Here is a 25,802-nt window from a genome sequence, read left to right as displayed (position 1 = left end):
AACTGTCCTGGCTGGAGACAATTTACACCTTTTTAAGCTATATTTAACCCTTCCTCCACTTGCATTGTCTGCACTTGTAAAGACTTGATTACCTGTTAAGACTCGGCATTCCAGCCATTATCTTGTATTGAATTGTGTCTATATGTGCCCCGTTTGTGAATCACCTGATGAAGAGGCAGAGGTCCGAAAGTTCGTGCTACCAAATTAAACCTGTTGGACTTGAACTTGAACTTGATATTGTGAGACTTCTCATTCGGCTCACAATAAAGGAGAGATCCCAGACTGGGTGTGGAGTTCCTGAGATCAAGGTTCTCAGGGACTTGAGAAAGTATTCATAGAACTACCAGTTAAGATAGGAACTCCTGATTTGGACAGTGGTCAGGGACTGGAGTGTATGACAGGGCAGTGAGACAGATAAGGGGTCCCAGAGGGAAGAGTGCAGGAGACTCAGCCTTGGCAATTGTCCAAAGGTTTGAGGTTCTCTTCGTTTGGATGAGCTGACAGACCATGGCACCATAGTGCAGGAAGTCAATCGAGTGGGAGGAGCAAAAAGGAATGTAGTAATAATAGTAGGGAACAGTATAGTGAGGGGGATTGGTACAGGTCTCTGCAGCAAAAAGCTAAAGTCCAGAAGGTTGTGACGCCTGCCCAGCACCAATATTCAAGAGATCTGTTTACGCCTGGAGAGGAATTTTGATTGGGAGGGGCTGAATCTAATTGTTGTGGTGCATGTATGTACCAATGACATAGGTGAAACACGGGGCCCGATTTTACCATTTGGAGTCTAAGGGGCAGATCTGGGCGTAATACAGATCTGAGCCCAGAATCCTCTTTGCAGTGCGCCCATACACTTTTTGCCAGCTCCAGTCCGATTTACACTGTGGGCGGGGCTTAGCGCTACCGGAACCATCGGAGCTCTGAGCTGCACACGCGCAGTTCAAAAAAAATTGAAAAGCGCGCCTGGGTCAGGAAAGAGAAAAAAAAACACCAGAAAGCGGAGAGGGCGGCTCTCTGACACAGATCATCCTCGGTTGGGGGGGGGGGTGGCGGAGGGGAGGAGAGAGTGGCTGTCTGACACAGAGCATCCTCTGGAAAGTGGGGCAGGAGGGGGAGGAGGGCCAGAGCATCCTCTGAGGTGGGGGGGGGGGGGGGGGGGGCGGCGAGGAGCTGGAGAAGATGTATCACTGGTTGGGGGGGGGGGGGGGGGGAGTGAGGGGGCTGCTCGTTGTCTGGTGGTTGGGCGGGGGGAGGCCTGGTTGCTGACTGATGGGGAGGTGGGGGGGCGGATGGATCTGTGGTTGCGGGGGGGCAGGGGGGGTTCACTGCTACTCTGCGGGTGTTCAGTGGGGAGTGGACATGCAGTGGACCCCCCCCCCCCGTTCCCTGCCCCACTAGAGAACCATCTGTCCTCCCCCCCATCAGTGAGCAACTGGGCCTCTCCCCCACCATCAGAAAATGATCAGCCCTCGCCACCACCGCCCCCCCCCCCCCTCCCCAGGAGAATGCTCTGACCCACTTCCCCTCCCCGCCCCCCCAGAGGGTGATCTAGGTCAGAGAGCTGTTGCAGGTTCTGAAGCCGCTTCGGAGGTTCCCCTGCAAAATAAAAACTGGCTTCGGATTTTTATTTTGCAGGCCGCTTACAGCGCGGGTCCGGAACGGACCAGAAGAAGGTGAAGTGGGATTTGGTGGTAGAGTTGGGCGCACGGTTCATTAAATTGATTTAAATGCATGCTAATGTATTTAAATCGTCAGGCCATCCGATTTGCGTGCGGACCGGATCAGCGTCCAAATCGGGTGTTGGTAAAGCTACGATCTGCTCGGATTCGGGTGCAGATCGCGTTAAAGGCCCGATGCCCAAATTTACCGCAATTTTGCGCCCAAAAACAGGCGTGAATGTTTTGGTAAAATGGGCCCATGGAAAGAGATTCTACATAGAGAGCATGAGGAGCTAGGCACGAAATTAAAAAGCAGAAGCAGCCACAGAGTACATAAATGAGAGAGATGAATATGTGGCTTAAAGCCTGGTGTGAGAGAAGAGGGTTTCGGTTTGTGGGACCAGGACTGGAAAAAGTGGGGGCTATATCTTTCGCACAGTCTGCACCTGGACCATGCTGGGACTGGTACTTTAATCAACTGTGTAACTAGGGAATTAGAGAGGGTTTTAAACTAAATATTGAGGGCAAGGTAGCAAATTTGGGAAGATGTGGTAAATCAAAAGGCAGAATTTTCCCCAGAAAACAGTGAAGTATCAAGTTCTAACTGAAAACCGACATGTTTCTACTGTCACAAAATCAAACTGCCATCCATGTATTTTCTAAACCATGTCTGGGCAGCAACTCAGAGAAAGGAAAGAATAGGGAACTGGGTGTTCTTTGAAATTGATATAAATAGTAGTCAGAATGCTGTTGTGGAAGCAGGTTAAACACAGGTGAGGCATTGAAGCAGCAGCAGCGAGAGACAGGTATTTAAATGGGAGTAACTAATTAAGTGTTATGTAGTATTATTTACTCTAGAGCTCTTTGTATTAGGACAATAAGAACTTTTTAATAAACACCAAGTTTGTGATTGAGGCAAACCCCATGTCTGTGTAATTTTTTTAAGAAAATCCTGAAGTCAAGAATCATCCTTAAAAGGGAAGCAGGAGTGTGAACCTGGGTGAGGTGAGGGTGATATCTGTGGCACTAATGCTTCTTCTGCTCCTTCAAGAATCACTATTATGCCTGAAACTTACCTGTTTTCGAATGGCCTGAGCTGTCCCTTCAACGATCGCTTGTCATGTCATTAAACATCCAAAATCCATGGATGGAGAGTACACAGCAAATACTTTGCCCACTAGTAGGTGACAATGGTGCTACATGCTATCACTGGTGTGGGAATCACATAGAACTTTCAAATAAGGTTCCCATTGTCTCAGGCTGGGAAATTGGATACTCATTTTGAGGGCTGCTTGAAAAATGAGTCCAGTAAGATCAGGGCAGCCAATGGGAACTCTATAAATATCACATGCTAGGCAGCCTGATTTTCAGCATCATCAGCGATGCGAGCTAAGAGGAACCGGCCCTTCTGTTTCCTACTTTTCAGGAATCTGTGCTTCCCCTCTTATTAGATCACTGATCCCCCGACATGAAAGTTTTTTCAATTTACCTTCGTTACTTTGACTTCAGCCCCAGATAAGCAACCACATTACAATTAGCATCTGCCATTATCAATATAGCTGAAAGGGTTAATATCACAGGTTTAAATATCACATATACTTGAGGAGTATAAAAAAGTGCAAAAAACTACTTAAGAAGGAAATCAGGAGGACTAAAAGAAGACATGAGGTTGCTTTGGCAGTCAAGGCGAAGGATAATCCTAAGAGCTTCTACAGGTACATTAAGAGCAAAAGAATAGCAAGGGATAAAATTGATCCTCTTGAAAATCACAGTAGTCAGCTATGCATGGAACCAAAAGAAATGGGAGAGATATTAAATGGGTTTTTTGCAGCTGTATTTACTAAGGAAACTGGCATGGAGTCTATGGAAATAAGGCTAACAAGTAGGGAGGTCATGGAACCTATACAGATTAAAGGTGCTTGCTGCCTTTAGGCAAACCAGAGTAGATAAATCCCCAGGACCAGACAGGGTATTCCCTTGGACCTTGAAGGAGACTAGTGTTGAAATTGCAGAGGCCCTGGCAGATATATTTAAAATGTTGGTATCCATGGGTGAGGTGCCGGATGATTGGGGGCTAGCTCATGTTGTTCTGTTGTTTAAAAAAGGCTCAAAAAATAATCTGGGAAATTATAGGCCGGTAAGTTTGATGTCAGTAGTTGTAAATTATTGAAAGGAGTACTAAGAGATAGCATTTACAAACACTTGGATAGACAGGGACTATCATGGAGTCAACATGGTTTTGTGTGTGGTAGGTCATGTTTAACCAGTCTATTAGAGTTTTTCGAGGAGGTTACCAGGAAAGTGGATGAAGGGAAGGCGGTGGATGTTGTCTACATGGACTTCAGTAAGGCCTTTAACAAGGTCCCGCATGGGATGTTAGTTAGGAATGTTCAGTTGCTAGGTATACGTGGAGAGATAGTGGTAGTGGAGAATTGCTTCTCTGAGTGGAGGCCTGTGACTAGTGGTGTGCCTCAGGGATCAGTGCTGGGTCCATTGTTGTTTGTCAACTATATCAATGATCTGGATGATAATGTGGTAAATTAGATCAGCAAATTTGCTAATGATACAAAGATTGGAGGTGTAGTGGACCGTGAGGAAGGTTTTCAAAGCTTGCAGAGGGATTTGGACCAGCTAGAAAAATGGGCTGAAAAATGGCAGATGGAGTTTAATGCAAACAAGTGTGAGGTATTGCACTTTGGAAGGACAAACCAAGGTAAAACATATAAGGTAAATGGTAGGTCATTGAAGAGTGCCGTAGAACAGAGGGATCTGGGAATACAGATACATAATTCCCTAAGAATGGTGTCACAGGTAGATAGGGCCGTAAAGAGTGCTTTTGGTACATTGGCCTTTATAAATCAAAGTATTGAGTATAAGAGTTGGAATGTTATGGTGAGGTTGTATAAGCCATTAGTGAGGCCGAAGTTAGAGTATTGTGTGCAGTTTTGGTCACCTAATTACAGGAAGGATATTAATAAGGTTGAAAGAGTGCAGAGAAGGTTTACAAGGATGTTGCCAGGACTTGAGAAACTGAGTTACGGAGAAAGGTTGAATAGATTAGGACTGTATTCCCTGGAGCGTAGAAGAATGAGGGGAGATTTGATAGAGGTGGATAAAATTATGATGGATATAGATACAGTGAATGCAAGCAGGCTTTTTCTACTGCGGCAAGGGGACAAAAAAACTAGAGGGCATGGGTTAAGGACGAAAGGGAAAAGGTTTAAAGAGAATATTCGGCGGGAGGGGGGTGCTACCTTCACACAGAGAGTGGTGGGTGTGTGGAATGAGCTGCCAGATGAAGTGGTGAAAGCGGGCTCACTTTTAACATTTAAGAAAAACTTGGACAGGTACATGGTTGAGAGGGGTGTGGAGGGGTATGATCCAAGTGCAGGTCAGTGGGACTAGGCAGAAAAATGGTTCGGCACAGACAAGAAAGGCCAAAAAGCCTGTTTCTGTAATGTTCTATGATTCTACGGTTCTATAAGCTGCGAGCTGAACAGGGAAAGCTGTGTGCAGATGACAGGTTTTGATTAAAGCCCAGATAACACTGAAGCACTAATTGAATGATGTGCAGCTGCAGTTCATGTCTGCCCATTAGAACAAGGAACAATGGAAAGGGAGTTGAGATACTATTGTTCAGAGATATAGCAAATCATTTCTTGATGATATAACATGTACAAATTTTAGCTGGACATTATACTCTTACATATGCATGATGTAATCTTAACAGGGATTGGATAGAGATAACTACTATTCTTTTATTGGTATATGCCAATTTCTTGTAATCAACACTGAGTCTTTAATTGCCTATGTATTTCTAAATTTTTCACTCTGAATGGATATTCAGGGTCCTATAGCTACAGTAAAGTTCATCTTAAAACCACTCCATTACTTTACTGGCCTACTTGAGGGGAACAATGGTTTTAAATACAACAAGGAAACCATCGTAACACCCCTTAACAATAGCCTTATTTGATAGGTAAATAATGATCCACACGGGAACATTTGGCCACACCATGACTATTGCACCCATCACCAGTTACCTTTGGTGCACTTTTTGACCTGATTTCCTGTGTGTAAAACATTGCCTGAGTAACTTAATCCACTTAAATTCATGAAAAGAAAATCTCAAGATCTAATGAGGACAAGGGGATTAGTGGGTGTGAGGGGGCAGCAATTGCATACTCCCCACTAAAACTTTCTTCAGTGCGCTCCAATCAGGTAACTCCCGGAGTCCAGGTGTTAAAGGTAAAAAATAAACCCACTTCCAACCCCCATCCACTGACTCTGTCTACACTACCCACCCTGCTGCTTCGGAAAAGCAGCCAGCATAATCAAGGACCCCACACACCCGGACATACTCTCTTCCACCTGCTTCTGTGGGGAAAGAGATACAAAAGTCTGAGAACATGCACTGTCTGACACAAGAATAGCTTCTTCCCTGCTGCCATCAGGCTTTTGAATAGACCGAGCTTATATTAAAATCTTTCTCTACATCCTATTCTACTCCCTCTCCATTCCTTCTCCCCTATATATTCTATGAACGGTATGCTTTGTCTATATAGTGCACAAGAAGCAATACTTTTCACTGCATACCAATACGAGTGACAATAATAAATCAAATCAAATCTACTGATAGGGATAAATTGATCTTTGTATCAAGATAAAAATTCCAAGCTAGAATTTCCACATTGCTAATTCTAGATAATAATGCTGTGCTTTAAAATATTACACTACACCATGAAACAAAGGTAGAGGGAGATATTGTGGCTGCAGATGCTGTCAGTTAGATCTAGGTGTTGTAAGTCCATGAATATAGAGTTATAAAATGCTGTACATTAAGTTGATGTTGAGGTTCTTAAATTAGTGCAATATTAAATTATTGCTGTTCTTCATAGATGAGATGGTGTTCATGTCTTTAAGTTAAAAATAAATGACTTAATAAAACAAATAATTTGGTACACCAAGAATTTTTTTTATTCTGGCAATACCAACAAAAAACAAAATACTGGTATGGTTCACAATTGAAAAAGAAAGTGTTCTGACCGTTGTTAAAATCATATTCTTAGCTAATGATGATAAATACTTCTTTGAACAAACTGATAAAATGTCAATTAAACAGAGCTGGACTGCTTTAACTTTTCTATGGAAGTGTTAAATTACAACCATGTTTCCTGTTATTAGCTGTGATAAAATATAAGTAAATTGGTCAGCAGCATCACGTTTGGCACAGTGGAAGGTGCCTTCTCCATAGGATTCTCTGAACAGACAGGAATAGTACAAAATGAGAGTGGTGTTGTCATGGTAAGGTCCTTTGGCACACAGGAAGTCTGGTTAAGACTCCTTTTTATAGCCCGAGTGCTTTGTTTCCCTTCTCATAGAATCATAGAAACCCTACAGTGCAGAATAAAACCACTCAGCCCCTCAAGTCTGCACCAGCAACAACCCCACCCAGGCCATATCCCCATAACCCAACATATTTACCTTGCTAATCCCTCTAACCAAATATCCTGGGACACTAAGGGGCAATTTAGCATGGTCAATGCACTTAACCCGCACATCTTTGGAGTGTGGGAGGAAACTGGAGCTCCTGTTTCCTATTTTGCACCAGAGAGCCAATGTGGCAAGTGACCTTATTTCTCAGACAGCAGAGAGTGTCCATGAGCAACCTAACTTTGGGGAGCAATTGAGCCCATGGTTGGCTCTTTGCTGTAGTGAAGGTGGATATAATCAAGAGTTTGGCATGTGAATGCACCACTGGTGGTCCAATGTATTTGTACATTAGTGCCACCAAAAACATTGCTTTTTTAAATTCTTATTTGAATGATGAGAATAAAATGCACTAAAATGGCACTGGAAAAAATGATGCTTGAGTTGATAGCATCCACCGTGATGCATGTTTGACATGCAGCTGACATCGGCTGTATAGCTGCAGTGTTTTCTGGTGAGTTAAAGCAGGCTATTCTAGTCATTCAGCACAGCCAAAAATTACCCCTTGATAGGGGAATAAAATGGTGTCATTTACAAACAGTTCTCAGAGAGTTTATGACTTGTACTTCCTGCATGTGTAATTGATACAGCAAAGAGGAATAACTCATCAGCAGCAGGTGAATTAGCAATAAAGACCATACCTACTTCAGTATGTTACAGAAAGTTAGATTAGAAACACCCACAGAATGGCCAGTGAAGAAACGTGATGGTGGCTGGGATATATTATTAAACAGTCTCGTACACAGCTAAGTATGATCATATTCAAATGTGCCAAAACAGCATCTCATAAAAATAGATCTGAAGGTCAACTTCTTAACATTAAATCAAAATTTTGGAAATATACAAAAACACAACTAAAGTAAAATGGGGGGGAAAACATAAATGCTTCAAACAATATAAAAATGAATAAAAGGTCAAGATAATACAAATTCTCATCATGTCATCAGAATCAACCCACAAGGAGAGCATGGTGTCAAGTTTATTGTTGCTTTTGAAATGACCGAAAAGCCAACACTTGTTCTTGTCTTTGCTTCTGCCCCATTCAAATATACAACACGTCTATTCCCCTTCATTCAAAGCAGCAATGTAGTAACCTTGTTTGCAAGTAAAAACTGACATGTCATTTCTGTTACATTCAAGGGACAGTGACAAGACCTGCCCTTTCAGATTATATTAACTGTGAGTAAAAAAAATTAGATGCAGAGAAAATAAACAAATGAAAGCCAAACATGTGTCATGTGTACCATTTACAAAACATTCATTTTAAATGTTCCACCAGCAATAGCTATAGAAAACCATACTTCCATTACTAGAGCAAAACGATTGTGTTCCTGCAAAGGCATAGTACAAGCAGTAAGAAATGGCCATCACACTAGCATCTGAGGGATGCACTAGACCTCAGATGGTGACATATTTTGATTAGTGCCTTTGGTAGACATGCCACCTTTCTTTTTTGGAGAAGACAGAAGGAAATAAGTTAGTGCATAATGATTAAAAGGTCTGTATTAAAAGTATATAATGGATGGAACTGAAAGAAGATCTAAAAAGGAACCTTGATCTAGATTCTCAAAGACTCATGGAGATGCTGGGGACCATTAAAAATAGGAGACAGACCTGAATCAGGGTCCAAAGTCCCATTCACATTTCCGACTTCTGCTGGGTTGGGGGGGTGGTGTTATGGGGATGGAATCAGAGAAAGGTCCTTGGGTTATGGCTCACACAAAGGAAACCCAAACTCAAAAGAGCCACAAACAGGCCTCATTTTCACTGCAACTTATCCCACAATGTGACTGACGCATTCGTAGAGTAGATGTAAGGGTGGATAAGGTCCATAGAACTGTCAAGTTATTTAAATAGCCTGCCTTTTAAAAATTGAGGAAAAAAACTGCCTGAGTCTGAGTTGAAAAATATCTATGCTTGCTGTTTCAAAAGCTGCTTGTTGTCAGAACCCGAAGGGCTACTGTTAGTTGCTTCCACAACCTGTCGTTATCATAGGCGGTGGGGGCCTGCAAGTTCAGCATTTGATTGACAGCTCAGAGATTATTGAACAATCAGCTGTCTTTGATGTGGAGTTATCAATACAAATGTTTGTTTTAATAACGGAGTAAGTATTTGATAGGATTTACCTTATTGACTGTGGTTTCATGAATGAGTGTTTTTTTTACATAGTGAAATTTGGTATAGGTATTTAGAGCTTTATTTCATCTCCTGAATTGTAACATGGCATGAAAGTGTGATCGGTCAGGGGCATGAGTTGATACTAAGTTGGTTATTATGGCTATAAGGGACCATAGGGATAGGTGGGGGATCTGGGTGGGGATGTATGGTGAGTGAATGCGGGACGGAGATTGAGGGGTGACGTTCAAGAAAATAACTCTGACGAAGTCCCAGAGAAGTAAAGCCCACCCTGGCACTAAGCGCCCTGTGATCACCGCTGATCTGCACCTGGGGAGTGTCAGGCCCAACTCCACTGCCCTCCCGGATTGAAGATCCTGCACTCGGGGCACTTTTTTCCCCACAGTGGGTGCAGTGAGCTGGGAGATTTCCATCTCAGGTGTGAAACTCCAGGCACAATTTCAACTGTGGACAGTGTGACAAAGCAACAAAAAGGGAGTCAGCAGAAGGACAGCACAGTGCAGAAGATGATGCTGTTTGATAGTCAGTCCATACTTGGAATACCTATTTATTTCTAGTCACAACACCATGTATTGGGAAGGACGCAGGAAGGCATCGAGATTGAAACTTAATGTACAGGGGATAGGCATCGGGTCAGATGCCAGAAAGAACATGACTCTAAAGATGCCAGAATTTTCCAATACATGGGCACTGCCTTCAGCCTGTGCCAGCCATCTCCACAGATCCCCTTCGCGGCAGTGATCTGAGAAAGAGAGCAGAGAGTATGTACGAATTCCCAATGAGCAGAATTGCAAGAAAATGAAGAGGACAGTTACAAATGCTCCCTTCTGCTTCCTGATAATAGCTAAACTAGACCTGTGCCTGTAGTAGGCACATGTCATTTAAGGTCGTGGGCAAGCCCTAATGAAATAGTGAAACACTGAAGTCAGGGGTGGATACCTGCTGTTTAATGATCTGTACCCCTTTCTCTTCTGCTCTGTACCTGGAAAATGCTAATTCCCAAGGCAAAGGGAATCAACAAGCTTAATAACATGCAGGCCTTTTTTATCTTTTAACAAAAATACACAGGGCTAGAAATCATTTGTCAGCCATAGAAAGCCCTGGTTAAACCATGCCTGCAGTCTTGTCAACACCACCACTTAGGAGGAATATATTTGCCTTGGAGAGAGTGTAGCATCGATTTTCTGGAACAAAATCTGGATTCCAACAATTAAGCTACGAGTTGTGGTTAAACAAACTGGGATTATATTCCTGGGAATTTAGAAGATTAGAAGGTAATATTATTGAGATTTTCAGGGGATTAAGGGAAAACAAACTGTGTAGATTGGGAAAAACTATTTCCACTTGTCTGGGAGTCAAGGATTGAGGACATAAAAAATAGAGCTGGATCTTTCAGGAGAGAACTACTTACAAATGGTGATGGTTGTTTGGAGCTCTCTTCCACCAAGGCAACTAATCGTACATTAATTAAACTTTAAATCTGAGATTGATAGATTTTTGTTATCAAAAGGTATTAAGGATATGGGACAAGAGGAGGGATATGGAATTAGTTCGAAGATTGCATAATCCCACTGAATAGTGAAAAGGCCCAAGGGGGAAAACAGTCTACTCCTGTTGGCACATTTACCCTTTCTATCACTGTATATTTTCAGATGAAACAATTCTGCTGGAGCCAGTATTTAATGATGGTGTGAAACCAGTACAACTCCAACATGTTGCTTTTGTCTGTTGTGGTTATGTAGGATCAGAGTATTAGAGAAATCCCACAGGAATAACATTCCTGTAAAGCTGGATATTTGTGCATTCTGGTGTCCAGTGAGCATGCTTCCATGATATTAATCAGGACGGAGTCCCACAGTGCAATGGAAACCTTCCGATAGGTGCCGGGGAAAATGGTTACATCGAGAAACCTGTTACTATTAATATGTGTCCTTTAATGCTCACAGTGCATAGTTTTCATGAACAATTAGTGACAATAATTGTTAGCACAGGTTCAGTAAACTGAATAACTTGTCAATCAGCAGGAAACAGCAGGAGATGTGTCGGAATATGATCCCTCTGTACCCTGTGCAGATCTTTCTGAACTTGGATCTGTTTAATTACTGCCAATGCAATGGCTCTTTGCAGTACTATGCCTTTGCTTTAATGGTACACCCAGCAGCCAACCTGACCATTCAGGCAATATCTAACAGTGATTCAATTGTTTAGTAGGACGCTATTATTATAAATTGACAAGAATGGTTTTCTTTCAATTTAGAATCAATAAAGTTGATACTTTAGCCTAAAATTGCAGCAAATTAAATGGCATACATCGTGACATTAATAAGGGCACTTCTCAGAGTACAAAGTAACATCTTCAGAGTAAAAATAGACAAAAAAGGATAGCATAGTTATGCTGCTTTAACAGTCAATGGGCTGAATGGCCTCACTAATCTATGACTTTATTATGAAATTGGGCACTGGAGAACCTCTCAGCTCATATATCATTATCAAACTGGAAAATGCTTGGTAGAAATCAAACAAGTAGAAAAGCACAGAGCACAACAGAAGACTGAATCCTCCAAATCCCATTCAATAATAAATGATGTATGTTTTTTTTGCTTCCAAAGGTTTAATTTTTTTTATGATCCTGCCTTGCTGGAGTAAATAATACAATACCTGTTGGTATATCAAAAAAGAACACAATGCCTTACTGTGCAAAGGAGAGGCCAGGGAGCCAGTGCTTCCCATTGGATCATTGAGCCTGCTGTTGTGCCAAATGCTTTTTGAACCGAGGGGGATATTCTACAAAATTATACTGGAACAACTCGACCATCACTAGTGAAAATGAACCAAGAGCTGATGTGTAACATTGTTCCGGTAAATTCACACCATTCTGCAGTGAATACACAGGCAGCAAAATGATTCCATGCATTACAATTTAAATAACAGCAAAAACCAAAACAATTGCACTAGAAAGATTTCAAGATTTGTTTTGTTCAGAGCTAATTACTTTGAAATGAAAGCTCAGAGACTGAGCAGTGTAATGTATATTTAGTTTAGAAAAACCTGAAAAACAATAATAATGTTAATTAACTGTGGTTCAGTCGTGCATTTGAGGCTTTGAACAGGACAACAATCAAATATATATAAATATATATATTTAAAATAAGAAAGCTTGCATAAAATATTCCCTTCATCTGACAATTAAAAAAAATGCTGGTTTGATGAACCACTGTCATAACTGTGCATTTTACAACAAAACACTTTGAGGAACATGCGGAATGGTTAAAGTTAGAAAATAAAATGTAACTGGCATCTTATACATAAAAGATACATAATTTATGCTTAGCGCAAATCAAAATATAAACCAAGCTCAACTGAAGCAGCAATATGATTTTGGCAACTATATAAGAACTTGGTCTTAGCATTAAAACATGTACAGTTGCTTTATCTTTTTGCCCACACCACATTAAAGCAAAGTACAATGACGTAGGTTGCAAGGCCTTTATCCTTTCATTGGAATAAACATTAAAATGACTCAATTAACACATTATTCAATAGCCTGTTTAAGAAAGATAAAGAAACTAAAATCAAGACAAAATGTTCCTTTTTTAGCACAAATAGGTGAAGAACAAAGGGTGATTGAAGCAATGCACTGATTATGTTCAATAGGGAGTGATCATGTTAAGTGCTGAATGAAAAACACATCAGGTTACATCCGAGAATTAGATACCTCTTGCATAAGTGAGTCTTTTATGATGCATTATATTAATTCAGTGGTGTGCTGTGCAGTATAGAACTCTAAAAGAAGCATCTCCCAAATAAAAGCAATATAACCAGTTACCAGTTTTAGCAATGACTGAAATGGGTATTGAGTATTGCAGCTGTCATATTTAATGGTGATGTAAAAGAGTCACATTATATTTGCGATCAGCCCATCTAAACACAATGCACAAAGTGTGAACCATTGGCTGGAACCATAGCTATAATAATCCTTTGTTATTGTACAAAAGAAATCATGGCTGCAGTGTAACCTTTGATTTAATGTTCGCACTTGCTTTTTGTATTATAATTAACGATCGATTCTGCAGAAACAATCTATAAATGGATTAGTCCTGTAAACAATATAGCTTTAGGCTAATACTCCTAAAAACTCTTGAATTACAGGGGAACAGGTGAAGCAAAAGTAGAATCATGGATATGAATCTGGAAATGAGCTCACAAATTCAAACTTGTTAGCTTTTCAAGAAAGCTACTTTTAAAAATAAAGCCTGCTTTTCCAGAAGATGTGCATAGTTAGCATCAACAGCTTGACATGTACTGTCATCTTCTGCCAAGCTCAAAACTGATTATGGGGCAGAATAAAGCGCAGGATGTGGAGTTTTGATGCTTTCTTTGCTGATAATGAAAAGCTTAATACCTAGTTTTTCTGCATTATAGAGTACAAATTCTGATCCATGAATTTTCCCTGCAAATGGTTAACACACTTTTACTATAATCCTGTGCATTATGTTTAGATGGGTTATAATTAACTGGATTGACACCTATACAAGAAAGACATGCAAGGAATGAAATACGAGCTTTGGCATTTCCATCCTCAAAAGATGTAAAAGAGCAGAGAGAGAAACTGAAAGCCTGAAGTATTTGGCTTCCATATCAGAATTTCCAGACCACTCAGGATTGCCTGATACAAATCCAGCCCACTAGCAACCATGTGAATTGTTGTTTATGTTAGAACCATCGAAAAGATGATCCAAATGCAATAGGGGAGTGGATGTCAAATGTTAATCAGTGGATGTGGTTATCCGGAAACAAAAACAGAAAGCAAGGTTCCATAAAAATAAAACTACTTGCAGATGCAGGGTCATTGCAAGGAGGACTTGATAAAAGAAACTGAATCAGAAATAAATGTTAATGTCCGCAGCAACTGACTGCAAAAAGACAGTAATATATAGAACACACTATAATAATTAATAGCTGACAACAGATTATCATAAAATGCCTCAAATGAAAACTTGTTAAACTTTTTATATTATAGTACTGGGCATTTGCATTTACATTATGAAAGATGAATGTATAAAGTAATGAACCCACAGCCAGTAGTTGAGGCACAAAAGGTATTTGTGCGTTGATGCAACAAATTAAAGCTTTGGGGTCATGAGCTTCAGCGAGCTTTTCAATACGAATCCAAACATCCTTCCTCTTTCACGCTGGAATCTTCCTAATTGTTATGCACAATACCTTCAGCATCTCTCCACTGTTTGTAACATCAACAAAGTGTTTTACAAGATGCCATAGACGTATGATTCTAATCCTCTCATTGAAATTCAACTCCAAATTGCCCACTGGAGCCAGTTTACAATTCCCATTTGGGGTGAACGAGGTTTCGGTGCCAGTGCCCAATCTCAGGCAAAGGTTCTTTTCTTTTTGCCTCATAGCAGGATTAACACTTCCCCGCACCTTGGGGAATAGTTCCTTGTTCTTGTGTGAAATCCTCAAAACCACCTTGATCTTCCAAGTCCTCCGAATGAAATGTGTTCCACGCTGTAGCCATACAATGAAAACAGCCAGCGCTGACCGGCTGCATGTTACAAGGGCTGAACCTTAGGGCAGCGAACTGTGAACTCCATCGCTTTGCCATCCACTGGAGTTGGCAAGCACAAAACAATAAAATACTTATGTTGCCGTGGTGACTTGACCCACAAGACAGGATGTTGAACAACAGAAGTTTAGGCTGCTTTTTTTTCCACACATTCAAAACCTCTTTTCATTTATTTCTTTCTAGCAATGAGCCAGGGGTTTCCTCCCTTTAGATGAGGAGAGAAAAAGGAAGTTCAGGGGCCTAGGCCTCAGGTCTGGCAGTATAAGACATTAGTGTTTGAAACTCAGATCGTCACACATCAAGCACTGGTCAAACACTTCATGCACTTCTTTTTAGACAGGCACGAGAGCAGAAAATCAGTGATGGAACTTTACATGGAGGTTGGAAGCAAAGGTCAGTTACTTGCAATGGCAGCAGCCAACGACTTTCCACAGTATTCATCTGTTTTAGTCTATTTGGTCACAATTACATGACAGAACTTGGTCCAGATATGTATCAATGGCACTTGTCCATGCAAAATACACAAACTGAGACAGAGCTCACAAGGAGCTTCATGTGAACAACATTCTTACATTGTTTTTAACACTATGAGTCTCTGACAGAACTGTTCCATCAGTCAATGTATGATATGTAACTTTTTACTATAAAGAAATAGAAGCAGCTATGTGTGAACATGTTCTTGACTTTTTTTAAACAGTTACAACTATATAAATACAAAATATGGAGCATTATATACAAACTTCATGCTTTCGTGTTAGATTCATCACTGCAAAAGAAAAAATCACACAAGCATTAAGTAAAACACACACCAAAAGATTAGTAATAACACATGGTCAAATCCTGTTGACCAACACATATTTTGAGGATAGCAAATGTTTCAAGGAAACACCAGCATTAAAGTGGCAATTACATCATTTGCTTTCCCACCAGCCACTGCAGCTTTAAATTAAACAGCTGCACGCCATACAAACATGGCTGCCACTTCCCAGGGTTACATTCTGCCAGCAAAGAGGGTGGGCTGCTTTTAGCTGAACATTTTACACTTAGAGAAAGGTTATTTAATAATTGACCTCCATTGCTCAATTTTACAATTCTCATCATCTGGTACAAATCTGTCAATGACTTCACTCGTCCCGACATTTGTATTCACCCCTAGCCTGAATTCCTTCAATTCCTCCCCCACTCTTTTTGCCACATCGCAGGCAGCCATACCTTCAGCAGCCTAGGACACAAGCTTTGGGAGTTCCTCTCTGGAACTTTCCACCTATCCAACTCCCTTCTCTTTCAATTTAGTCCCACCTCCTAATATTTCCTTCTTTGGGTTATGCCATCTTATTACACTCTCATAACCACTTGGGGATGTTTTACAATTCAGAAGACATTATATAAATGCAAGTTGCTTTATTTAATTCATTGTTCATCCATTTAACTGAGAAGCAAGGCCATTTCAGAGGGCATTTAAGAGTGAACGTGGACTCTCAGGCTGGCCAGACCTGGTAAAGATGGCAGATTTCCTTCCCTAAATTCCAGATTGAAATTGAATTCAAATTTTACCATCTGCTATGGTGGGACTCAAACCCAGGTCTCCAGAGCATTACCCTGAGTATCTGGATTATTAGTCCAGTGACAATACTACTCTGCCATCATCTCCCCGGTTGTTCATTCCCTCTGACGCAAATGGAGCAGTTTTCCACTGGCATATTTATTCAACATGAAAACTACTGATTGATACATTTTATGTAATTGGTAGTAAGCTTGCACTTCGCAGTGGCCTAGTGTGCTATTTCATTCTGTCTCCAAGAAAAGAGGGTTCACATGGAACATGTGTCATAAGAAGCAGGAGCCAGAGTAGGCTATATTTCAGTAGCTAGTGTACAGGAAAAGTGTTCTCTGTTACACTCCCTGGCTCATGCTATCATTTAATTCGATATTGGGCTCTGGATAGGATGTAACTAACATCCGATTGTGGGATGATCCGGTGGCATAAAAACCTTAAAAAAAATGAACAACTGAAGCAGCACTGGCCGATAACTTCGAGACTTATTCCTGTCTCTTTTGCTGAAGAAGGGAGTCACATGTCCATTTCAGAGAAACAGTCTGCCCTAATTACCATGAGAATAGACTGGCAGGTATTGGCAATTTCTCAGCCTGAACATTAAAACTTGGGCCAGGAAATTCCTGGAAATTGTTTCTGATTGCTGGGGTTGCTTTGTTGAGAGTGTGGCAGAAACCTAGTAAGCTTGTGTAAGCTCCACAAAAGGAGCAATTATATTATTTTTCTGGCCCGAATATTTCAGATTAGGAGGCTAGTACAGTTGGCTGTCTGTTTGTGTCATGAGATCTGCCCACTTGTCCATGTATTATAACTGGGGTCTTGCTTACATCAATAGTAGCTTGATTTGAATGTTCCAAATGGACAAATCACCTGCACATTGGTAAGCCCTTTTCAAAAAGTCCACCAAATGACTGGTGGTACAAGTGGGTCCACTGATTTCCTCCTCATTTATGCCAGGCAATAGAATTGACCTTTTAAATTTAAATTAGTATTTATATCTTTCTCTGTAACAGCAAACGGCGAATTCATTCCTAATCTGACAATATATATTTATGATATTTTATCGATGGTGAACACATCACAATCTTATAGATCATTATCTTAAAAAAATCATGCACTTCATACCTTCTGCCAACATCCTGGCATCGGCAATCCATCTGGGCCCTATTTTAATCAAAGATAGAAACTTTGAGTGGTATGCAGAAAGAGAGGAAAAAGCAACAGCAGAGACAGGCATTCCTGTCAAATGGTCTACTCAACTAATGTGAATGCTGCCATTCCCAATAAAAGCAATTTTGCAAACTCTATGATTACCAAAGAGTGATTCAGTATCTAATAACGATGGCACATAATTCAACAAATTCCACATTACAGTGCAAACAGAATTTAAATGCGAGGTTATCCGCTTTGGTAGCAAATACAGGAAGGCAGATTGTTATCTGCATTGTTATAAATTAAGAGAAGGGAATGTGCAACGGTTGCAGGCAATAAAGAAGGCAAATGACATATTGGTCTTCATAGTGGGAGGATTTGAGTACTGGAACAGAAATATCTTGATGCCATTATACAGGGCCTTGGTGAGGCTACACCTGAAATATTGTACGCAGTTTTGGTCTCCTTATCTGAGGAAGGATGTTCTTGCTCTAGATGGAGTGCAGTGAAGGTTTACCAGAATGATTCTTGGGATGGCAGGACTGATGTATGAGAGATTGAGTTGGTGAGGAATAGATTCACTGGCGTTTAGAAGAACTGGAGGGAAATCTCATAGAAATCTATAAAATTTTAATAGGACAAGACAGGGTAAATGCAGGTAGGATGTTCCTGATGGTGGGGCGGGGTGTGGGGGTGGGTGGGGCGGGGTGTGGGGGTGGGCAGTGTCCAGAATCTGAGGATTTGGTTCTCAGTCTGAGGATAAGGGATAAACCTTTTAGGACTGAGATGAGGAGAAATTTCTTCATCCAGAGAGTGATCTGCCTGTGGAATTCTCTACCACAGAAAACATTGTACATTTTTAAGAAAGAGTTAGATATAAATAAGGGGATCAAAGGATACTTGGGAGGTGGGGGGGGGGGCAGGAGGCAGGGTCAGGCTACTGAGTTTGATGATCAGCCATGATTATAATGAATGGTTGAACAGGTTTGCAGGATTGAATGGCCTCCTGCTTTTATTTCCTATGTTTCTATGTTTATGTAAATGCTGATTCAGTTACCCAATGAATCAATGGAAGTTCAGTAACTAACTAACTTTGTGAGGAGTGGGAGTTCCAGCTCCATTCTTTTGATACCTGTGCTCTGCTTCACACACAAAGGCGGAATCTAAGAAGCAGACTTTTAGTAAGAATCAGGTCACCATCCCAACTAAGCCTCATCCTGTCCTTACTCAATTTCCACTTGTGCATCTTCGAACTGACTGAAGAAAGTCCTGAATTAACGGCCGGGCCACTTCGATACTGCCTGCAGCTGGGATTCTCTGGTCCCACTGCTGTGAATGGAGATTTGGCTGAGCACCAAATTCTCCATTCTCTCTGGCAGTGGTGGCAGGGTGTACGACACTGGAGAATCCCAGTCAATTTTTCTTCTCCCACCCTAATCCAAGATCAAGATCAGACTTACTTCTGTTGCTTCACATTGTCAAAATCCTGGAACGCTCCACCTAACTTCATTGCTTTGATCACATGGACAGCAATGGGTTAAGAAAACCCACCACCATCACTACCCTCTCAAAGGCAACTAGCAATAAATGCCAGTCTTGCAAGCAATGTTCGCACCTGAGAATGAATTAAAACACTTATCTCATAAGATTATGCAAGATTAGTAAAATCTGTGGAAATACACCCATATTTCATTTTATGGTTGCCCTCCCCAGGTATTAGAGAGGCAAGGAACGATTTTCTAATTCCAATTATGCTCTGTATTGATCAACTAATTTCCTCATGCTTTTACCATTGATTCTATTTTAATGCCTACAGGTTCTGGGGATAGATTTACTCCACCACTAAAATGCAGGCAGAAGGTTGGTGGAAACCTGGCAAAAATATGGGGAGAACTGGAAAACCCTTGTGGTAATTCTGGGTACATATATTAAATGCAACGTTGTCTCATCGAGTACCTAGGTCTGGGTCCTTCCTCCCACTTCACCCCAGTGTAAATCAGGTGATGTTCTTTTTGCATTCACTCAGCTTGACTTCCACTGAATGCTGTATTCAGTTAGTTTAAATGGGCTGGGCATGCACTGGACAGGATAACCATGGTAGATTGATATTTTATTCAATCCAAGGCTGGAAAGTTGTGCATCCTAAAAGAGCTATAGTAAGGTAATCTCAAGAGGAGTTTTGGTCTACAGTTAATAGCAACAAATGGCTTTCGTCCCCAGTTTGATAAAGACCTATCTGATGGGCTGGTCGGAGATTGCTACAACTTCTCTACAGTTCCTCCAAATCTGAAGAGTCCAGCTCATATCCTCGAGCACTCAAAATTCAATATTTATTCCCGATAAAATGAAATAAGAAGAATTCCCCGGAGAGTGACACAGGAGGCATTATTAGGGCACTCGTGACTGTCCCATCCAGGAAATGTGCTGAATGCAGTCTGGCTGACTGACAGTCAGTAGTGTAGGCTCCTAGTCACATAATCCTGCTAACCAGCACACATGAGCTGAATTCCTACATCTCAGTGGTTTTAAAGAAAAAGTCATCTATCATGCTTTGAAAAACTCTGTTCTGGACTGAATTATGTTTGGCCACATGATGCAAAATATTTTTTTTTATTTGTTGGTGGGACATAGGTGTCACTGGCTGGCAGTTTTCACACTGTAATGTCGAACTTGTCATGATTTCAAATATCATTGTGCCTACAACAATCATTATTAGCTCCTTGTTTTCTCATTCAGAATCAGCAATAATAAAATTCAAGACTGCAGCTCATTATTTAAACTATAGATGCTAATGTGCAGTCAAATCAGTTTTTAAGCAACTCAAGCTTAGCACGCATGATCAAAAGCAGTCTAGCAGCTTGTAGCTAGCTGTCTCTTATCACAATTTCCTGTAATAAATCACGCATCACATCCAGGAATCAGAATGATGACATTGTCAGGATTTGGTCTAGAACCAGCATTTTGTTTCCTCATGCACAACAAAAATCTATTGAACACTTTTACCTTTACAGCTAGAGTCAATGGTCTGAACTGTGAAAGAGCCAAATGCAACATACCATGGCTTTTCATAAAAATATAATGTACACACTACTCCCTGGTGATATTTTCATTCATGTGCGATGTACATCCATCAAAATACAGTATTCTATTAAAATACCACAATTCATCATAAAACATTTCACTGATTAATTTTTATTTTTATCTGTCCCAAATGAATATTTAATATTTCAAATATTGCCCTATTGGTACAATGGAAGTAAGGGGTACAATTGGTTACATAAATGGAACAGGAGGTTGCACTAAAAGCTAAGAAGGGTTTGGGGAGCAATATCGAAATCTAATATGAAAAGTTGAGTCCTTTTGGGAGTGAACTGCAATTTGTTAAAATCAGCCAGAAGCCTTGACATCATGTTAATAGTTAGGGAAGGTTGCTAGTGTAAGCTTAGAAGTGATGAGCTCAGGGAAGGCGTCTTTGTTAAGTGTGCACTACCAAAGGGATAAGGAACATTAAGTACGCAAGATTGGTATATTCCAAGTTGAAGAGTATGTTAAGAGTTCTTTCTTATTTCAGGAAGACAAACAAATGCTGCAGTGATTCATATTACACCTTGAACCTGCTTTGGGAATAGTGGTGGAATTTTGGGAAAGGTGATGGGAATGTTTCATTGCACGGGATGTCAAGTGTCAAGTTGCTGGAGTGGTGGGTTAAATCATTGATAGGTTACTGCCACCATGGGAAGTTAGACAAACATGGTGGGAAGGTAATGAGTGCATCACTGAGCTTTCTGCTCTCTTGCAATCCAATTGCCCTTAAAGTTATAGCAACTCTTAGTTTCGATGCTACTGGTTCCTTCTTGGGGTTGACTGGGGGACAGGGGGATGCTCTCTGCTGGACTGTGACTTTTCGGGCTTCTTGTGTTACCCCATTAATGATACAGAATGAAAATGGGAGACACCAGTGGGGTCCTCTCTCTAGACTTTGGAAGGTATCATGTGTTTTGAGAATCAATAAATTGGCCGCTGGAGATTTAAAATGCATGGCTTGCATTCAAAGCTGACTGAAGAAGTTCTGTCTCGGGGGCTTGAACAGCTGCTCTTTAAATATGGCGCCCACTTCTGCACGGCCATCAGCTGATGTGGGCGGGCCCTGCCATGTGATCCTGCGATAGGGCCATATTGCCCGCAATCATTGGTTGGCTGCCATGTGATTAGGTTCAGCCAACACGTGTCAGATCCCTGAAGGCTTCTGTCTGGCCAATGGATACCACAATGAAAATGTTAAAACTTGTCCAATGTTTTTTTTCCCCTCTACAGTTTCCAAGAGCTAACACAAACTAGGACCTGAACAAAAGATTTAATAAAAGTTTCCAACTCTTACAATAAAATTAGAACTAAAATAACACCTATGCACTCAGTTGGGAGTTGTACCCCCACTGTAACCATTCCAAATATCTGTTAGGTTAGAACATGCTTTAGTTTCCAAGGAACACCCTGACCAGCTGCATCTTAATCTTTTTAACTGAGAGCGGTTGCTGTTGTTTGGTCACTGTTGATTGCTTCATTTTAAGGTAGGAGTTACAGCATTGATTGGTAACCTTTTTTATTCCTCATTCCCATTCCTCAAAGTGAAGTCCTGTAACTTGTATTTCAGTTAGACTACACCACTGATCTGAGATTGAAGACTGGGGAGAACCAAGCACTGTCAACAATAACTGAATTATCTGGACTCTCGTCATGGCAAGTTGTACTCTACCTGCCTGGGGAAAGTTCTGTGGTTATTTGCATGAACCTCACCACTAGTGGATATTTCTTTATTAGAAAGGCTTGACTGGAAGTGTCCATTTTCTCCTAATTTGAAAAAGGCAAAGTCCCACACTAGGTATGAAATCACAAACTGCTCACAAGCCCAGGGTCGCAAAAATCAAGCCCAGCTTCTTTTCTTGACTATAAACTGTTCTGTTAAACCATCCTCTCCTGGCCTTGCTGTGGTAGGACATGCAGCAGGGGATCTGGTGGGCTAGCCAACAGTCCACTGATTTTCAGTGAGACTGGAAGACTCCCTATCTCACCCACCCTCCCTCTGACAATAAGTGCAAGGAGCTAACATCACAACGACCAAGACTGTTCACTCTGCTGCCTCTGCCACTTCCCTCCCTTCCACAGCCCTTTGTGACAAACTTCACCAACAACTCCCTGAATACTCAATTTTCTCCCATTCGATCCCATCCCCGGCAATCCTGTCTTTGACCTTACCTTGTTCATGAGATGCACTTCCTGCTTCCTCAATGCTATTCTAACCAAACTGTTAATCACTCAGCTTCCCTTCCTGGCTCCCATGTTAGTTGATATTGTCAACAATCCCTCTCCTGAGTTGTTGTCACACCTCCCTTCCTTTGTGTTCAACTTTTGCTGAAACCCTCACAAATGTCTTGTCAGCTCTGAATTGGACTATTCAAACACTCTTGCCCAGCTTTCCAGCTACATAAACTGTGCTTATTCAAAGTTCTGCTGCCTATATCTTAACCCGCGCCAATTCCATTCACCCCTCACCCATGCACTTGCTGACTTTGCTCCCCATCGAACGTTGACTCAATTTTAAAATCCTCATCCTTGTTTTCAATCCCTTCTCCCTTTCCATCTATGTAGCCTCTCCTGTCCTTCAAGATCCTTCTGTTCTTCCAGCGCTGGCTTCTTGCACACTGGTTTTAATTGCTCCAATATGGGTGACTATACATCCAACAATGTTGCCCCTCTTAACATATACACACTCTCCCCAAGCCTTGATCAAGCTTTAGGTTATAGGTTTTGATTTCTTCTTCTGTGGCTTGGTTGTCAATTTTTTTTATTGATATCACTCTTGTCAAATACTTTGGAACATTTTACATTGTTAAATGTTCTATATTCAATGTAAATAGTTATAATTGGAATCTCATTTTCTAATCAGATGTCATATACTGCAGTATAAATGAGTGATTAAAATTTAATCTGTATTAAGCAACAGGCACATTAATACAGGACATCGTGACACTAACTGTAAGAACGGTGCATCCTGCCCTCAGTAATGATTCGGACAATGCTGGATTCTGTGAGTAGCTTTTCAGATTATTGTAACCTTTGTGACCCAGTTCCCCATGGACTCTAAATAGATCCAGTGTAATGAAATGTTGTCTGGTGGTTCCAGCGTATCTCAGCTTCCTGACTGTCTCTGATGTCTGATATCTCCAAATTCCAGGGGTACACTGACATTTCGAGGAGATTATTCTCCACTTGGATGAACATGTTAAAATAAAGTTTGAAAATTCTTTATATCTCACCAGACCAAAATGCTTCCATGTCTGATTAAAAAACACCTACTTGCAGATTATTACTAATATAGGTGGCCCTGGACTATGATTTGATGTGCTTATGATGGGCATGTTGCTGGTTTCTTATTTCCTCTTTTTTGCTTTAATTTAATGAAGCTGCCCATTTATCTTCTAGTTTTGAGTTCTAATGAATCTGGGCAGCACAGTGATTCGCATTGCTGCCTCTCAGCACCAGGAACCTGGGTCAATTCCTGGCTTCGGTTATGTCTGTGCTGAGTCTGCGCATTCTGCCTGTATCTGCGTGGGTTTCCTCCAGGTGCCCCAAGTTCCCTCCGACAGTTTGAAAGACGTGCCGGTTAGGTGCATTAGCCATGCTAAAAATTCTCCCTTAGTTTACCTGAACAGGTGGCGGAGTGTGGTGATTTGGGGATTTTCACAGTAATTTCACTGCAGTGTTAATGTAAGCCTACTTGTGGCACTAATAAACAAATTTAACAAACTTTGAACAAGCTTTTTTTTAATCTGACAGGTAAAACACATTTACTGTGTATTTCCAGTGGTCTCCATTTTAATTTCAACATTTGTCATTTTGTGAGGGCACTTTGGAGCAGGAAGGTCAATTTGGTGCATATTTATGAGAATTCCTGTGAAGTGCATTCACCAGTAACTGGGTTGGGATTTCCAAAATTGATTTTATGTTGGACTGTCACAGCCAACAGGCAGGGTCAATTTGAAGCCAAGTGCTAAAACACACTGGTGTGAATCTCCTTCACTGTATGAGTGGTTACCTGATGCAAAGGGTGGCCCATCCATTATAGAACTTGCAAGATTGCAATGATAACTGAACAGGCTCTGGCAGAAGACAGGAGCCGGGAACCACTGAGTACGGACCCCAGCAATTCAGAACACACCAGTTTGGTTGGTGGCTCATGGGATCACAAGGTGCAGTCAGTGGATCATGGTGGTGGTGAGGGTCTGTGTTGGTGAAGGGGGTCTGTGCTGGTAGTGGGGAGGCGAGGGGGGGGCAGGTCTCTGGATTTCAGGAAGGAATAATTGAGGCAGAATATTAGTTGGAGGTTCCAAATGATGGTGGAGTCTGGGGTCAGGGGGGAAAGAACTCCTGCTTCTCCTTGGCTAACAAGCAGTGCTGGAAAAGCATTTACCTGGCAGCTTCCACCTCTCTTCAGCTTGTGGATTTCCTGAGTCCGGGAAAACCCATCTGCCTGCCAAAATCTGCAGAGCAGAGCCTGATGTACATTTTATAATCACTGACTCTCCTGTGCAACATACTTGTACACAGTCAAATTGGCTGCAGTTAAACTGGAAGGAGGTGTATTCATCATGGACTTCGGTGTGGGGGTGGGGGGGCACTTTCACACTTTTACCACTTAAACCTTCCCCGCCCGGTCATGAGGAAGAGCATATTAAAATTCCACTCTTCAGATTCAAAAAGGAAATAACTGTCTTGTACACACAAGCCCAATATAATTAGGATACAAATCACTATTGGTAATATAATTGTCTGAATAGTTAATCCACTAGTATCAAATTCCTCTCTTTGTTCTGTTAAAGTTTTAAAGTTTATTTATTAATGTCGCAAGTAGGCTTAATTAACACTGCAATGAAGTTACTATGAAAATCCCCTAGTTGTCACACTCCGACGTCATATTGGGTACACTGAGGGAGAATTTAGCATGGCCAATGCATCTAACCTTTGGACTGGGGAGGAAACCAGAGCACCCGGAAGAAAATTATGCAGGCATGGGGAGAACGGACAGATTCTGCACAGACAGCGACCCAAATTGGGAATTGAACCTGGGTCCTTGGCGCTGTGAGGCAGCAGTGCTAACCACTGTGCCACCCCAAGGGCAGTAAGAAGTCTCACAGCACCAGGTTAAAGTCCAACAAGTTTATTTGGTAGCAAA

The 25,802-nt window shown here is 41.3% G+C and overlaps 1 protein-coding gene across 1 annotated transcript in view; it reads right to left on the bottom strand.

Moving 5' to 3' along the window:
- Positions 1–12,125: 12,125 nt before the first annotated feature.
- The window catches only part of col25a1 (collagen type XXV alpha 1 chain), a 168,458-nt gene continuing 154,781 nt past the window's right edge, over positions 12,126–25,802 (bottom strand). Inside the window, exons 32-33 of the mRNA XM_080190193.1 lie at positions 17,546–17,584; positions 12,126–15,631 (exon numbers count right to left, since the gene is read on the bottom strand). Of these exons, the coding sequence (XP_080046319.1) occupies positions 15,629–15,631; positions 17,546–17,584 (42 nt within the window). The 3' untranslated portion in view covers positions 12,126–15,628. The remainder of the gene's footprint in view (positions 15,632–17,545; positions 17,585–25,802) is intronic.

The sequence above is a fragment of the Carcharhinus amblyrhynchos genome, chromosome 1 (assembly GCF_965287045.1).
Source record: "Carcharhinus amblyrhynchos chromosome 1, sCarAmb.v2.hapA, whole genome shotgun sequence".
Taxonomy (NCBI): Eukaryota; Metazoa; Chordata; class Chondrichthyes; order Carcharhiniformes; family Carcharhinidae; genus Carcharhinus; species Carcharhinus amblyrhynchos.
The sequence above is the reverse complement of the archived record's forward strand: the minus strand, read 5'-3'. Positions and strand labels throughout refer to the sequence as shown.